The sequence below is a fragment of the Hippocampus guttulatus genome, chromosome 18 (genome assembly GCF_054856545.1).
Source record: "Hippocampus guttulatus isolate MCC_2025c chromosome 18, RoL_Hgut_1.0, whole genome shotgun sequence".
NCBI lineage: Eukaryota > Metazoa > Chordata > Actinopteri > Syngnathiformes > Syngnathidae > Hippocampus > Hippocampus guttulatus.
Genome location: NC_141278.1, coordinates 1,986,263 through 2,003,017, shown reverse-complemented (window position 1 = coordinate 2,003,017; position 16,755 = coordinate 1,986,263). Strand labels below are relative to the sequence as shown.

At 47.0% G+C, this 16,755-nt stretch overlaps 2 protein-coding genes and 1 long non-coding RNA gene across 3 annotated transcripts; 2 read left to right on the top strand and 1 right to left on the bottom strand.

The window, feature by feature from the left end:
- The first annotated feature begins 284 nt into the window (after nt 1–284).
- Nucleotides 285–3,311, top strand: srd5a1 (steroid-5-alpha-reductase, alpha polypeptide 1 (3-oxo-5 alpha-steroid delta 4-dehydrogenase alpha 1)). Its single transcript, XM_086136424.1, has 5 exons — nt 285–737; nt 1,142–1,308; nt 1,656–1,757; nt 2,156–2,306; nt 2,387–3,311. Exons 1-5 carry the CDS (start codon nt 430–432, stop codon nt 2,451–2,453), a joined length of 795 nt encoding a protein of 264 aa, XP_085992550.1. The 5' UTR covers nt 285–429; the 3' UTR covers nt 2,454–3,311.
- Nucleotides 3,312–3,902: 591 nt separating this feature from the next.
- LOC147190512 (terminal nucleotidyltransferase 4A-like) lies at nt 3,903–16,333 on the top strand. The gene is made up of 13 exons (XM_086136423.1): nt 3,903–4,642; nt 6,711–6,834; nt 7,442–7,488; nt 7,592–7,712; nt 8,395–8,502; nt 9,874–10,002; nt 10,074–10,281; nt 10,375–10,501; nt 10,587–10,690; nt 11,147–11,334; nt 12,457–12,615; nt 12,710–12,877; nt 13,857–16,333. Exons 1-13 carry the CDS (start codon nt 3,903–3,905, stop codon nt 14,013–14,015), a joined length of 2,382 nt encoding a protein of 793 aa, XP_085992549.1. The 3' UTR covers nt 14,016–16,333.
- On the bottom strand, nt 6,671–9,982 carry LOC147190513 (uncharacterized). The gene is made up of 2 exons (XR_015103682.1): nt 9,895–9,982; nt 6,671–9,280 (listed from the first exon to the last, which is right to left on the bottom strand). It is a non-coding gene; the product is annotated as an uncharacterized LOC147190513 (long non-coding RNA).
- Nucleotides 16,334–16,755: the final 422 nt, after the last annotated feature.

Here is a 16,755-nt window from a genome sequence, read left to right as displayed (position 1 = left end):
GCTGGTGTGCGCATGTGCAGTGGAGGGTGGTTTACGTAAACCTTTTTTGCCTCGTGGCCAATCACAATGGTATATCGACAATTAATATCGTTTGTCAGCCACAAAGCAGTCCGTGTGCGTGGCTCCCATAATTGCACATTAGCGTTTTTATGAAATTGATGCAGTGCTGTGCGTTACCTAATTGTCACACAAAAGCTCTTCAGCGCGTTAAATCAGCCCAATGCAACACCGCGCAATTTGATTGGCTGACTAATCGGAAACCGTATTGGTTCATCGATTTGATTGGTTGAATGTATAGCAGCCACCTCTTCCTCGTGTGTCAGTGAATGAATTGTTTGGTTTAGCTCTTCGTACAACATAAACATAGCATTTTCCCTTTGTTTACTTACTCGTTTTTCTACTTTCCCACCTCCCAAACACACCGCCAGAATGGACAACATTTCGGCTCTATTTTCCTCCCCGGAGGAAGAGCAGTACGTTTTGGACTGCATGGCTTACTTCATGATTTTAATGGCAGCGTGCACGTTCGTTTGCCTACTGTTCGTGAACGCGTCTTACGGACGGTACAGTTCGAGCAAATATGGATTCCTGATAAATGTGAAGCTGGCCTGGTTTATCCAGGAGCTGCCCGCGTTCCTGGTGCCCGTGTATCTGTTAGTGTGGACATCCTCGGGGAAAAGGTCCCTGCTTGCCAATCAGTTGCTCATTGCTATGTTTTTGTGCCACTATACTCAGAGGTAAGTCAATTCTCGCTAATGTTTGGACACTTCTACACACCATCATGAGCTCCTCAATTTAACTAGAAGTGGAAAACGTACAGAGACCCCCGCATATACGCATTTGCATTCGTGAATTCACATGTTTGTGGATTTTTAGAAGGAACCTCCAGACTCACTGAGAAACTCACCTATTTGCGATTTCTGTGCTGAAGTCATGTCTATTAAAATATTGCTTTGGTGCCATTTACGGGCATTTTACGGCCAAGTGTTTATGTATCGTCTGTGAAAAATAATACACAAGTTACTTTGACAAGAATGACTTAATGCTGCACATACTCCAGCACAGCTCCATATCTAAGTGTAGAGTGTCAGTGTTACTTTGACACTAATTGTCATTTTGACCACATTTTTTTCTGTTCCAGAGCATTTATTTACCCATTTTTAATCAGGGAAGGAAAACCGACACCATTTCTCCCCTTTTTCCTGGCTGTTATTTTCTGCACGTACAATGGTTTCATGCAGATCAGATATCTGAGCCACTATGCAGAGTATCCTGCAGACTGGGTGACGAATCCATGCTTCATCGCAGGTACGTATGTGCTAAATTTATGGTTGAGGGCAGAATTGAAAGAGCTGTATATAAAATAATTCTAATGGTAAATTATGATTGGCACTCTGAGAGGTATTCATTTTACAGTTTATAAGATAAGGTAACATTTATTTGTCCCACATTGGGGACATTTGCAGTCTTCAGCAGTCTACAGTCTTATGTTATTGTGGTTGTTTATGTGCAGTTCATATTGATTCATTAAGCAGGTTTGCTTGCTTTTTGTCATCAATATCATCAATAAACAATGACTGCGCATGCGCACACGTATCAGAATTGACGTAATGGGCACCGCTGATCTAAAGGAGCTCTGTGTTGGTTTGTTACAGGTTCTCTGCTGTGGCTGTTTGGCTGGCTAATAAATTTGCACTCTGACCACATCCTGAGGAATCTGAGGGGGCCTGGAGAGAGCGGATATAAGATCCCCAGAGGTAAAATGCCCTTTGGCACGCGACGACCAGCATACATCTGTTACTTTGAAATCCTCTTTATTATTAAAGGAGAATTTTTTGGCATTCCAATCCCCCCCCCCCCCCCACACACACACACAAACAATTTAAAAACTGTGACTTTAATATGTCCGTGACATTCTTTTGTCAAAAGAACTGGAGTATACATTAAGCACCTTACTTCTCGTCTTGCTGAAATGAGCTCTTCTTTTTTTTCCTTTCTGAAGTCTGATTGTAATTCCCCCATTGCGGGACAAATAAAGGATATCTTAGTTACTGTGCACCTACTGTGGCGCATTTCATTCCATCATGTTTCCAGACATTTTGTGCTCATTTGCATATCGTCGTTTCCCCCTTCCCTCCTCCCCCCTCCCACACAGGTGGAATGTTCGAGTATGTATCCGCAGCCAACTATTTTGGGGAGATAACCGAATGGACGGGCTTCGCTCTGGCGGGCCAATCTGTTCACAGCGCGGCCTTCGCCATCTTCACCACAGTGGTCCTTAGCAGCAGAGCTTTTGCCCACCACAAGTAAGAACACAAACATGCTTGGTCCGTCCGTTGCTTTCAGACATTATTAATAGAACATCTCCTATGTTTGCTCTTTCCAGATGGTACCTTGCTAAATTTGAGGACTACCCAAAAACAAGGAAGGCATTGTTACCTTTTGTGGTTTAGGATAATCACAAATATAGTGAAGCACTTTTTTTTTTTTTTTTTTTTTTTAAACGTTGACCCACCTGCTATAGGTAAAAATCTGCAATACAGAGCGATCGTATTGGTGAGGGGAAGCACTTTTAACAGCTTTAACATGTTTTGAAACTCACTTGAACTTAAATAAATGACCAAGCAGCTTGCCATGGACTGGACTGGATGCGATGAGTCAGTAACCTTTAATTAATCTCAAGACATCTCCCCCCTTCTGACCTCATCTCTGTGTGAGCGTAAAAAAGAAATGAAACCTAAGTGCACCTCAGGCCTGTAACCATAGCAGGCCCGTCCGTTCTTGGATTCCGTGCCACAAACGGAGCCCGAACGGGGGGGGGGGGTCGCTCGCTCGTCGCTCTCAATCACTCAGCCGCGCCCGAAATGAACGGCGTCGAAGTTGGCTCTGGCAATCGTGGATGTTTTATGAGAGGCCGCTGCAGAGTTAAAAGGGATCGTGCAGCGTGTTCATAAATGACAATAAATTGTGTCGGATTACAAGAGAAAAGGTAGAGACTTATGCTGGAGAAAAGCACAACCGGAGTTGCACTTTTCATTTCGATGAAAACGTTCAAGTGACCTTTTAGGCGGCGGCAGGACTGAGTGAAGTGTAAATTGAAGCTTGAGCGTCCACAGTGTGCCCGCAGCAAGCGCCATTCACATTTTTTTTCCCCTGCAAATCTTTACTCGGGTCAACAGAGGGCAAATACTTCAAGCCACCGTCTTGAGCAATAGCAAACACACGCACACATTTTTAACATTTTAACCAATTTTTGAAACGTGACAGAGAACAAAAATGTTAGTGTCTAATTAATAAAAACAAATACTGTATGTTGATGCTACGTTGTGCATTTATTTTTCATAAATACATAAAATAATTTAAAACTAATGATAAAGTGTGAATAGAAAAAGATCAAATGAATAAACAATTATCAAATATATATATTGTCACTATCCTATGAAAGACCTATAGGTCCATTTTTGTCATTTTAAAAAATGCTATTTGGAATAGTATTCTTAAAGCGGATGTGGAAACAAAACGTTTTAATAGATTCTTTTATTTTTTTTTTAAATGTAATAGTCAAATTTGGATGCAGTAACCCGGTTGGCCTCGTGGGGGCTTCCAAAGGAGTGGGCGCAGTGGTCGTTGAATCAGGATCGGCCACCAGGCGCATGCGTGAAGGTTTGAAAGAGAATACGCCATATTGAATCCCAAAAGAAATCAGCCAGTGTTTTCACCTATACGGCGGCGTAGTGGGAGCTACTTTAACCATGTTCCTACCTAGGGTTCACGCGTAATTTCCTTGCTCCCTGAGACGGCGTACGGACATATCTCGGCTCGGCACGCGGCATCACGACGGGCTCGCTGGCGTTCTACCCAACAAGGGAGGGGGCGGGGGGGTCACCGGAGAACCAAGTTGAATGGATCCGAGGGTAGCTTGGATTCAGCCCGAACAGAAAGGACCGGCGAACGCCTTATGGATGCACGTCTGGGAAACGTCTCAGGGAGTACGGACGCTCTCCGCTCAGCACGCCCACAACCAGTGTGTCAACTACGTCGCGCTGGACGTGTTGAAAAATGCCGTGGTGTCGAACAAGAGCCCGGGCAGCGGCGGCGGAGACTGCGGCCATCACAGCATCATGAACGGCGGCGGCTCGAATTGTGTGAACGACGCCGCGATAACCTCCCTGGGCATGGCCCTGTCCAACTTTTTCGGCCCTGCGTCCGACGCGGGTGAAGGCATGGCAATGTCCCCGAAGGCTGGGTCGTCCTCTCTGGAATCCCGCACGGCGGACAGTCCCCCCTCCTGCTGCCTGCTGGAAAGAACCACGGCTGGGAATAAAAACGTCGGCCTGCTTTACGCGCTGGGTGACAGCACGGACAACAACCAGTACCACCAACGGCTCCTCCATCACAACCGTCACATGCTCAATTTGCAGCAATTGTGCGCTCAAAATCACCAGGTGGCTCCTTCCTTACCTGGGAACCACTCTCACCCTCATCGCCATCACCACCATCATCTTCACCCCGACCGGACAAAAAGTGACAATAAGGCCAGCACTTACGGGATCAATTACTTGCTTTCAAATTGTACTAATGGCAACGACGCGAACACTTGGACGCCCTGGAAGACGAGAAAGTATAACCCGGGAGTTCTCGGGTAAATTAAACACTGTTTTGGGTTTTTGTTTACGTTACGAACTTGGCCAGGTATACTGCTTCTCCGGTTTGAATAGGCCCGTACGCAGCGAGAGTGGCGTGGGCGTTTTGCTGACTCTCATCGGTGGCTTAGGCTAGTTGCGGAACGGTGACATATTGGACTTTAAACGTTCTCCCTCACCCTCTAAAACAAACTGTTTTCGACATGACAGTATAATGTTCGCGTCTTACTTGAATCACAAGTTCAAGTCAATAGTTAGTAGTTATAGACTCCGGAGTTAAACGACGCAATTTGTTTTCTCACACGGACCAAGTAGGCCCGCCCGCTATGCAGTCGGGATAAAAATGTTTCCTTTTTACCACGTTTTGTTCAAAAACAAACATTTCGTAACCGTGGCCTACATTTCATTAAAATATAACCAGATTTAGAGGAACAACTTGTCATTACTGACATCTTAACATCCAACTGTGTGTCTTTCAAATAGTCCTGACTCACATTAATAAATCTGGCCCGTTACACAAGGCACGTGAGTTTTGTGGCGTCTCAGTTCAAATACTAGTTAAAAGGCGTGCTTGGTTACAGACGAAGAGCAAATATGAGATGAAGACAAATGTAGACTGTTGGATACACACATATGATGTCATGTTACATCTGTGTGATAACTGCAAATATAAGGTCAGACTGCTTCTTGAGAAGACTACAAGTTATAAAAATAAAATGGTGGCAGGGTAACTTAATTGAACCATAACGCACTTCCCTTTCATTACCAAGTCGCACTGTGTGAGCAGAACACAGTGTCACACGTGTTGGGTTGCCTTCAGGGGTACATTTTCGATTCGCTTTTGCACTATTTGTAATTTCATTGTTCCCTTCGTGGAATGAGAAGATATTTGACGTGCGCTTCAACAACGCTTACGCTCCTCTGTCCGACCACTGACTGGTATCTGTGCATGACTGTCTGGCTGGCTGGCTAACAGAATGTTTTCACCAAGGCGCGGGCACATGGGCCGACTGAATGTCCTGCAGGGCTTTAGTAATTGATTGTGACAGTCCCCCTGTTCCGTATTTCACACTGACACCATGGCATGCATTCTTAGAAAGGAAAAAAAAGAGCGACCACTAGGGTGGAAACAGAGCCCCACTGTTCCTCGGCATTTGACTGCTCACTAAGAAATCTTCTCGTTGTGCTGCGCCACCTCCAAAGGCGACCGCCATCCGTTGTGTGATGCCGGTCAACATTCAGAACAAATCAGCTGTCACGCGGGCAGAAGGAAATCTGATGATAAGGATCATCTCTATCATTGCACATAGAAAAATAATAATAAATGACACTATCGACTACAATTAATATTGCACCGAAGGCTCCCATGATATGCTGAGGCCACGCATGATGGCACTTCCGTGTCCACAATCTGACTTCAAGGCGTATTTTGCTCTGAAAACATTGGTGGGCTTTGGAGGTTCCAGCGCACAAACATCCTGAAATTGGACACGTGTAGTTTTGTCGTACTCGCAGTTACGATGGGAATGTCCTCGATTCACCTCACATGCTTGCTACGGTTAATGCCGATCAGATGTTATTACATGGGTGAAAAATTCTCACATCATGCCTAAAGACATAAATATCGGTCTTTTAGGTGTGGTCGGCTTAGTCTGGCTACAAGAACGTTGCTTTCCGTTTTAAAATCGTTGGTTGTTTTGTTGGCAACGGTTTGTCAGGAAAGCATACCTTTTCAATACATATTGACGAGTTGATGAGTGTACTCCTGATGTTTTAAACTCAAGGGCTGTACAAGTGCAAAAGTGTTTGCGTTATCCTGGTTCTGTTTTTGACAAATGCAAATGTATCATTTGGATCTCGAGATTGTGGGTTACAGGTTTTGCCGCACAATGTCCCTATTGTGTTGGGGGGTTAACCAAAATAGTGACGTAAAATACATACTGGCGGTGGAAACAACAAAACAGCCAGAAAAGAAAGATTGAAATAGTTGTGGCAAATGTAATTTTGAAAACTCACAATTTCAATGATTGTTTTGACATCTTTATTTTATTTATTTTTTTTGCTCAGACTCCACGAGGAGGTGATGGACTTCTACAACTTCTTGTCTCCACGGCCCGAGGAGGCCGCAATGAGGAAAGAGGTAGTGAGCCGGATAGAGAGGGTCATCAAGGAGCTGTGGCCCATTACAGATGTAAGTTACAATTCCCCGTCGAGTTTTGTTGAAAGGAAATCCAAACAAGTCACACTATTTCGTTCGTTGACATAAGTGTCCTGTCAGGCAGAGCTCCTCATCGCTCGTCTGATTTGCACCCTCGTCATCCATCGTGCTCTTGTCTTTTTGCTGTTACCGTCTCGCCGTATTTCCCAGATGCAAAAAAAGGAAAGAGATCCACTCGGCCTCCCCCTTTGGAGAGCTGGTTCTCGCAGCGCTGAAATGCAGCCATTTCTCTCCTCGCCATTGTTTGCTTGGCTTGGCAGCGCTCTTCACTTGGCACAGTCGGCCCGCTCCGAAGTGGAACCCGGACGGAAATGCATTGTCCGCGCAGTGTGTGGACATTTCGGATGGATATTATGGACTGTAAATCATCGCCGCATATGGGGCCGTTATGCAATAGCGACGTTACAATGAAAGCGTTGAATGTTGCAACCGATTTTGGCCGGTGGTTTAGCTCTGGTCCTTCAAAACAAGACCAGTTTCTTTCTGTGTGGGATAGATTGATGGGTTGTCTGTCAACAGGCGGCAACAGAACTAGGGAGAGCTTTAATTTTAATTCCCCCCCGTGTTTCTGCATTTGTAGGTCCAAATATTTGGCAGCTTCAGCACAGGACTGTACCTTCCAACGAGGCAAGAGAGACTTGCACGTCAATCTGTCAATGAGGCATTCTCAACCCTGTGTGTTTTTCCATGCGTTGTTTTGACTTGGAATGTGACCCCCCATCCACCTTAGTGACATTGACTTGGTGGTGTTTGGGAATTGGGAGCGCCCCCCGCTGCAAGACTTGGAGCAGGCTCTTCGCAAGCACAATGTTGCCGAGTCCTTCTCCATCAAAGTGCTGGACAAAGCTACGGTGAGTATTCTGCCATGCCAGGCATCACATTTTGAAGCAAACAATCACGCGAGGCTTTCTTTCCCCGGTGTGCTGATGTGATTCAAACCGGAGTCATGTAACCAAATGATTTGCTGCTCTTTTCAAACATTTTCACATCGCAGAAGCACAAGAGCCTCCTTTAATGAGAAACGTTGGGGCGAAGTGGAAGAAGCTCTGCCAAATCGCAACTTGGCACTCCTTCTTATGCGCCCGGGGGAGGGGGGGGGACTTTTTGGGACTATAAGTGGTCAGCCAGAAATCTAAAGCTTTGGCTCCATCCCTCCTTTAGCTCTTTGAGGGGAGGAGTGGAAAAGAGGTGCACTAAATTAGCAGACACAATCGGTGTCCCCCATCTGGTTGCAAGAGGCCGAGCCTGCTCACAGGTAATTTGGCGCCAATGGCTGACGAGAGGAGTTGGTGTCAAGAGAAGACACGGAAGCGTTGCCCTCTCGCCTAACACCTAAGCATGAAATGTTTTCACTTTCCTTTTTTTTAACGAGCATACGACGCACCGTGCTTTTTATGTATTTGACGCCCACACAGGGCCTTTTAGTCCCTACATTTGAAAACGGATATCTATAACTTTCGACTCCTTTGGTCTCTTGATCGGTTGAGACCTCAAATTTTTGCCACTACTTTCGCCCGCCGCGGTCCCTTCCAGGTGCCAATCATCAAGCTTACAGACCAGGAGACTGAGGTGAAAGTGGACATCAGCTTCAACGTCGAGACTGGCGTCAAGGCGGCGAGCTTCATTAAAGATTGTCTTCAGGTGAGATGCGGTCACATTGTTTACTGAGGAGCCAGACCCCTTTCCTTGCATCTTTGCAGTAAATCTCATTTCTCCCTTTATGAAAATCACTATTGATCGACGACCTCACCTTGCCGTCACTCACGGCATCACAAAACACACACTCGTAAGACAAAGCCTCATGAGATTTGCTGACAAACATTTTGAGCTCCCAACTTGTTGACTTTTGAGGCCTATTTTTCCAGAAAATCTGGTTGAAATCACCAAATTGTACCACTTAACGGGAATTTGACTCTGGACGTTCCACTGCGCCAGGAAATAAATGCCAGTTCGAAGCAAGCCATGCAGATGAAGAATGGAAGAGAGCGGCAAAGGGGGGGTCATGCAGACGTAGTTAAATCAAACCAAGCGCCAGCAGAGTCGCATAATTACTGTTTCAGAGTGGCATCTAAATATAGAACTTTGGAAATTCCCCGATGTGAATTGTGGCCGGCCAACAGTTCAAAGCATTACACTTGCCTCGCTCTGCTTCATCCCGGAAGCAGCCCCAGATTTTGTCCGTGTCGGTAAAGGTTGCCGCTTAATCTTCGCTGAAGGCGTCTCCGCCTGAGGGTGGATGTCCGCCCGCTTTAGTCGTGCCTGTTGAAACCAACACAACTCGGGAATTCCAGGTGCTGATCTTCCAGCAAGATGTCATCCTTTGGCCTTTGTTCGTCTGTTCATGTTACGTCGCCGTTCCGCCGGGATTGCGTGTCGCGGCTTGAAAGCCCGCCGCCGGCGGCCGCTCTCAATCAAACCCCTGCAAGCGTAGTCATTAATGTGCGAGGGAGTGAGGCTGTGCTTGCAGTTAATATCGTCGGGCGCATAGCGAAGGAGGCGGCTTCCGGTTTTGTTCTCACCTCTTTGGAAAAAAGTCAGCCCAGCCATAGACACACGCAGAGCGCCACAGGCTTTTGCAGCCTTCTCAATTGGGAAATGAACATGAATATTTGTCATTTCTGTCTACAGGCCTGCTGGGCTTTTCACATATTTATGCATTATAACACTTCTTGGGAGCCCTGTAGATATATTGATATAAACGGCACAAAAAGCCTTTTCACACTGCACCGTCCATCAAGCTGATCATTGCGCATCCGCTGCTGCGGCGGCCGGTCATCATATTTCATCATATTATCGGACACATTTTTACTGGCCCGGTCAGACCGGCATTTGTAAGGTACGTATTGGGCCGAGACAGTGCCGCACTGGCCCGGGGCCATCGAGCCACCATTGATGTCGGACCCCGGATCATTAACACGACAGCCCAGTCCATCATATTTTGCCCAAACGATTCGGCACGCTGACAATCAGACCATATTCCCGACACTCGTGTATTTCCCTGTCCACTTTCAGAAGTACCCGATGCTGCCTTACCTGATCTTTGTGCTGAAGCAGTTCCTGCTGCAGAGAGACCTGAATGAAGTCTTCACGGGCGGAATAAGCTCCTACTCCCTCATCCTCATGGTCATCAGCTTCTTGCAGGTACTCGCGAGCCTGGACTCCAAACGGATCAATACGATTCGGCACTGTAAACGGCGCTCGCCTTTCCTCAGCTTCATCCTCGCATCGATGCCAGGAACCCCAGCGAGAACTTGGGCATCCTGCTGATCGAGTTTTTCGAGTTGTACGGTCGCCATTTTAACTACTTGAAAACAGGGATTCGCATCAGAAACGGAGGCGCATACATTGCCAAAGACAACCTGGCCACGACCAAGGGTTACAGGCCGTCCATGCTTTGCATCGAAGATCCATTGCTTCCAGGTACGTGCGTGTCCGAGCGTCAGAAGAGTGAGACTCGCTGGACTAAAACCGCTGCAAATGCAACATCGCGTCGTATTCCGATTTCCCGCGCAGGCCACGACGTGGGCAGGGGTTCCTACGGCGTCATGCACGTCAAGCAGGTGTTTGACTACGCCTACACTGTCCTCAGCCACGCCGTGTCACCGCTCGCCCGATCGTATCCCAACAAAGACTCCGAAAGGTCGGAAGCCTCGGCACGCGGAATCGTCTTGCGGTGCATCGCGCTTGGGACTCCACTGAAACTGTTCTGGCGTTCCTCTTTGCAGCACCTTAGGAAGAATCATCAGGTTGACCCAGGAAGTGATCGACTACAGAGAGTGCGTCATCAAAAAGTGGGGTGGCAGGGCTGTGGCTCAAGCGGATAACGGAGGTATAATTCTTCAGATCTGCCTTTCGTCCCATTTTGTGCGCGATGTTGGAGTGGTTTTATCCCTCCCACACACTTCAAACGGATCAAAACATGTTTTATAGGATTCTGGTCCGTAGTGCCTTTTCGCTGTCCCAAAAAAAAAATCGGAGACTTATTTTCCAGCATGAGGAGGGAATGAAAAAGAAGCATCGGCGCTTCTCCAAATAAGAGGTTTATAATAATCGCTTAACAAAAGTCTGCTAGCTTAACACGAACGTACCGGAGAACACCATAGATGAGTTCGCAGAATTTGCATCGATGTTACGGTAACTCGTACTTACGGAAATCTGGTAAGTCTAAATTCAGCCATGTATCGATTTAAAACCCCCAAATTTTGATATGGCAGAGCTGTGAACGACAAACCGTGAAAAAATCGGGTCCACGCTACTCACGTTCCTTCACTCCGCATCTCTCTAGCGCCGACTCCCAAGGTGCCGCTTTCCGACCGGGACCCCGGCTGTGTGGTCGACAACGGCGTCGGGTCAGAGGAACCGCCGCAGAGGGACTCGGTGTCCCCCCAGAGCGCCGACTCGCCGATGTCCATCTCCAGTCCACAGCGGCACTCATCCGCCTCCTCGGTCTCTTCGCTCTCTGGATCAGACAACGTGAGTGACTTACGGTGCCGAGCACGGACGTGATCAGGTCCTGCGGTCTTGTTTTGCTGTAATTCGCGCCGGCTTTCTTCTCGGATGTTTCGCTGTCACTGTTGTGTGAAGGGTGCGCGTTAATCCAGAGCGGGATGAGGGCGTCTTGTGGCCATACGGTCCGGAAGGTCATCCTTTTTCCACTCTTGTGACCGTTGGGTGCTCACAAGAAGCCTTTGAAGACTGAGATGTCAAAGGTTTGAGATTGCGGTTCAATCAAGCGAGTGGGCTGATGGATATGTACGCATCCTTGGTGCTTCCATACAACCGTTTTGTCGCGCGGTGGACATTTTTGGTCAAAAGTAGTTGGTAGCGAGCCCAGCCTGCAGTCATTAAAATCCCCAGTGAGGCTGGTGAGAGCCTTTGGGCGGAGGCCCTGTAACCTGGCAACGGCCGTATGATTTCTAGCACACGCCGTCGCATGCAGAGCAGATGGTGGAATGTACACAGTTTTGTCGGAAGAGAATTCCCACGGCGAACGTTTCCAAGTCCAGTGTGCCGAGCGAGACGTGGCGCAGATCGCTTCCAGCTCTCGTTGACAAACATCGTCATTGAACCTCCCTTCTTCCCGCTCAGAAACGATCTCTGTCCACAGCACTCGCCGTCTTGCAAGCTGCAGCCAGCAACACGATCAGTAGTGGCGAGCCGGTCTGTTTTCTTTCAACCTCAGCGGATGCCCGGCTTTCCTCCTCTCGCACTCGGCTTCGACGCCGGCCTTGCGTTCTCGTTGCTACGTTTGCACGTTCCGCTTTTCCGGAGGAATCGCCGCTGGGTGCTTCGCGCTCGTTCCAAAAGAGGCGAGAGACAACAGCTGGTCGCGCGTGTCTCGGAGCATCTCCATCTGCGTGGCCAATGCCCGGACAAATAGCAGAAATACCGCGGGAAAGTTGTCAACATTTCTCCAGCTGTCATGCGAAAACTTCACCCAACGACGACAACGATCGCGCCGTTTTAAATGTCAAGCACGTCCGGAAGAAAAAATACCACGTGCTGTCTTTCATGGTCAACTGCCTCACTTTGGCCCCTCCCGCTCAACCCTTCATCCACTTGATCTCCTCGTTTTTTTTTGTGCCCATTCTTCAGGACTCGGATTCGGCGCCGCCCTGTCCCGTGCATCCGCCCCCTCTGCCGCCCTACGCGTCATTCCCACGGCTGGGCCTGGCTTTTCCGCAGGGATTCAGCATGGGCGCCGCCAAACCAGCAATGGCGGGGCACCATCTGGTCTTGCCTCCTGGCTCACAGGTAGACATGCAGCAAAAAAAAAAAATAATAATAATAAAATAATCATAATAAAAAGGGAAGCAGGTCCTTTTGAATTCGTCTTGTTCTTTGCCAGGCTCACGCCTCTCTCCCCGGGACTGTCACAATTCACCGCATACCTGGCAGGCAGGTGTGCATCGACACCCGTCTCCCCGCCTTCTACCACATGCACCCCCCGGCCCATGCCCCCGCCACTTCCAGTCCCCAGCCTCTGCCCAGCCCCCACTGCAGCCACGCGCATAAGGTAGGCTCTGCGCACACAACCATTTTCTCCAGCTCGTTCTATCTGACCCCCCCCCCCCCTTCTAGTGTCCTTAATTGCACTCTAGTGTGTTTTTAAAAACATTCTTTAGCGCATTCCGAGTTTTCCCTGCATGTCAATTTTTTTATGCATTGATATTTTAAAGGGACATTACACAAGCGATATGTTTCAGGTTTCAGAAGATAAGCAAGTATTTTTTAAAGGTGAATCATGACAATCTGCGCATAATTGACCTCGCTTCAAAAATGTTCGTAACTGTCAACAGATGCCACAAGTTGCCCACAACATGCCGCTGTCCAACACGAAACCCCTCAACTCACTTCAACATAGTGATACCAAGATGCCAACAGATGGCGTCCAAAAATAAAAAATGGAGCAATACAACAGAAAAAGATGAATTCTTCAGAAAATAACAGAGGTTCCAAAAAAGAAACGGCAATTGTCCAATATGCGGATGCTGAATCGCAAAATATGTCACAGAAATTGTTTGGATTGAGCCAGTTTCGGATGCGGCACACGTACCCACGCGAGCCATCGCAATGGATCTCACTCATCTCAATTTGAGACTGGAGAAACCGCGCTAAACGCCACCGCTAATCTCTTATTGATCTTCTGAGTCTACAACAAGCTGCCACCTGGCCGGCGTGATGTCAACATAACATCCATCGGGACATTCGCAGTGTTGCTGCGATGTGACTTTGACCGCTTCATGGTTTAATGTTGCCCAAAAAAAAAAAAAATGCAAATAAGAGAGGATTCGTTCTTGAAATAAACTATTACGTACACACTGAAACCGTTTAATTTTTTTGGGCACAAAAGTTGGCCCAGCGAAGCAGGAAGGGGTGAACATCGAATTTAAAAATGCTCGTTTGAGTGGGCAATTATTCTTGTGTTGTCATGTAAACGAGCTGACTAAATGACACTCCCCCCGCCCACCCCCCCCTCCCTCTGTCCTCCTCAGAACGCCGTCAAATTCAACATGAAGGTCTTGCACAACCCGCCGCTCATCACCAACGTGGTTGCGATCTCGCGCGGACACGCTCACTCGCACGCGCAGCGCCACCGGCGCACTCGGCGACGCCGGAAGAGGGACAGCCTACCGGTCGGCCACAGCAGATAGAGGCCGGTCGTGCCCCCCCCAATCCCTCACGAAGACCAGCAGTTTTCACTCGACCGGCGTGACCGCGGCATGGAGTCTTTTGATTGGTTTTTGGAACGACGCCGATGAGAGCTGCCGTTGGCCTACATTCCCCCCAGTTTTGTGCAATATTTTTTTTCTTTTTGCATCTTAAATGCTTATTTAATTTTGTGCGTATATGTCAAAGGCATTTTTTTTATACAGTTTATTTTTGTAGAGTTTTTACATTCTGTTTACAGAACCTTTGAGGTATTTCTGGTGAGAAGGAGCCCAGGTCCAAGAGCCCTCCTCTTATCACAGTAAGCCTCATGTTTTCCCCTCCGAGACAAGGTGAGTCTGTTGCTCCTCGAAGAACTTCTCTCTCTCTCATCCTGGAGGCGAGTGGCAGGAAAATTGCACCCTGCGATCAGATCTCGCTGAGAGGATATCATTGTGTTTTGGCTTTTGCAACCTCAAGATTCTCTATCGTCTTTTCGCGGACTCTCTTGCTGCAATATTTTTTCCGTCACTGCCTTCTTCCCCTTCTTCGCTATTTTTTCCAAGTTGGGGGAATTGTCAAAATTGGTTAGAAAGATGGAGAGCAACTTGTGAGAGTGACTGTGGCTAGCACCACAACGTGCTTAGCCATAAGGGGCTTCCCAAAAAAAAGGCCACCTGATGCAAAGACCCGAGTTTAAAAGGAATTATATTTTCATTCCATTCAGGATTTTTGTGTATATTTGATCGCCAGGTACTTCCCCTAATTGTTTGTGATGCCTTTCTTCGTGTTTACTCGCTGTGTACGTGTGTGTGTGGGGTGTGTGTGTGTGTGTCTGCACGCACACTCACAGAGAGGACGGCGCAAACGGCTGTGACTCGCCATCAACACTACAAACGCTCGCCCGTGTTATTTCTATGCAAGTGGGTTACTCCAATGATCACGTCACGTTTTGTGCAGTCGAGGGTTGTTGTTTTTCCTCCCCTGAGGAAGATGGACAAGGCTCAAATAGACTGGGCAGAAGTTCATTTATATTCGTGTGAATGTGTTTGTTGGTGAACCCCCCCCCCCCCTCCCGACTCTTATATTAGTATGAAACTCCCGAGATGTCCCAAAATTCTAGTTTTGTACACATAACCGCCAAATGTAAGGAGCAGGGGGATTTTATATCATCCGCGTTTGGGCTCCGAGTCTGTTCAGCGCGTGCTTGTGTGACATAGTTAAGTCCTCGTTGAACATCTCGAGACGGTTTTGGAGTCAAGACAGTCTGCGCCCAGAGAGCGACTTGCCCTCTGCGCGTGCGGCATCAATGCTCTTTTTACACGATGTTGATGTTCACTGCTCTTACGCGATTGAAATGTTTCTCTTTTTCTTGCTTTTCTCCACGGGCGAAAGCGCCCGGCAACTCTCACCCACCGCTCACAACTGCCCGCCCGAGCCCCCATTTGACCCCCAGACGAATGGTCCGACAAGGGAGCTCATAAGCTGATCGGCCACACTCGCCCGTAGAAATTCTCACCCAAATTTGAATCATGTGCTCGGCCGCCGTCTTTTAAAAATCTTTTATGATTGCATTCGATTAAAAGCCCCGTTCTAAAGTTCTCAAATACTTTTTTTTTTTTTTAAACCACGTCTGCTTTTATGAGGAAGCAAAAATGAAATGGCCAGTGACAATTTTCTGTCTTTGGCAGGAAAAAAACAAATCGGATTAATCTTCCAATTATGTAATAAATAAATAAATATGTATTATTTTATTCAATCATATCATAGAATAATACATAATATAAATTTTGGTCCCTTAACACTTACAACTACAAAGCGATGAGTCACAAAAACATATTTATACTTACTCAGCATAAAATGTCAGGGTGGAGAAGGATGTAATTGACACAAAATATCATGCTGTCTTCCATGCTTTTCCTTTACTTCTCGCCTGTACCAACTGTAAAATTATATCGGTGTTTCAAGGGCAAAATTCCAGCCAATTATTATTATCGGGCCCTGGAAATAAGCACTGAGCAGTTTGTTGGACTGGGTCAGAGTCGCCAAATGTCTTCATGCAGTATCTTCTCTTGTGTCCGTGTTCACTCTTTGCTTCAATTTTAAGAGTTCTGAAGTGAAGCAACAATAAAGGTTCTGCCCTTACAATGTACATGAAGGTGCAACATAAACCAACGCCCCCCCCCCCCCTCTTTATTTTCAACATGGCTGATTTATTGTGAGCCAGAAACCACTCGGCCAGCTTTTGTTTCGGGGCTGTTTTTCTGGACGTTTTTACGTATGTTTTTCTATTTTATTTTTTAAATAAACATCTTAAAATCGCCCTACGCTCTCTACCTTTTTGTTCTGATGATGTAGTAAAAAGCATGTTAACACACAGATCGGCTTTCCAAGTTCCAAGCTTCACCGCTCGAGGAGAAGTCTCGTAAACATCAATATTTACTTCATTACTGCAACAGTCACGTAAAATGATCCATTTGCAGGTTGGTTTTCTGCCATTTGGAATGGCAGAAAACCTTTGCAAGCATCAGCATAAAGAGTGAATGATTTAGTTAAGTATTCATGGATTTTGTTTTTCCTCCTCAAAACCAAAAAAATAAATTACCGGGTGTCTTAACATCATCTTGATATCTGTGACATGCTTTCATCAAATGTTATCACGAACAACCAATTAGCTGAATCTTGCAGCCACAGTTTTTTTTTTGTTTGTTTTTTAGCAGGTTATGTTTTAAAATTACTCAGTGT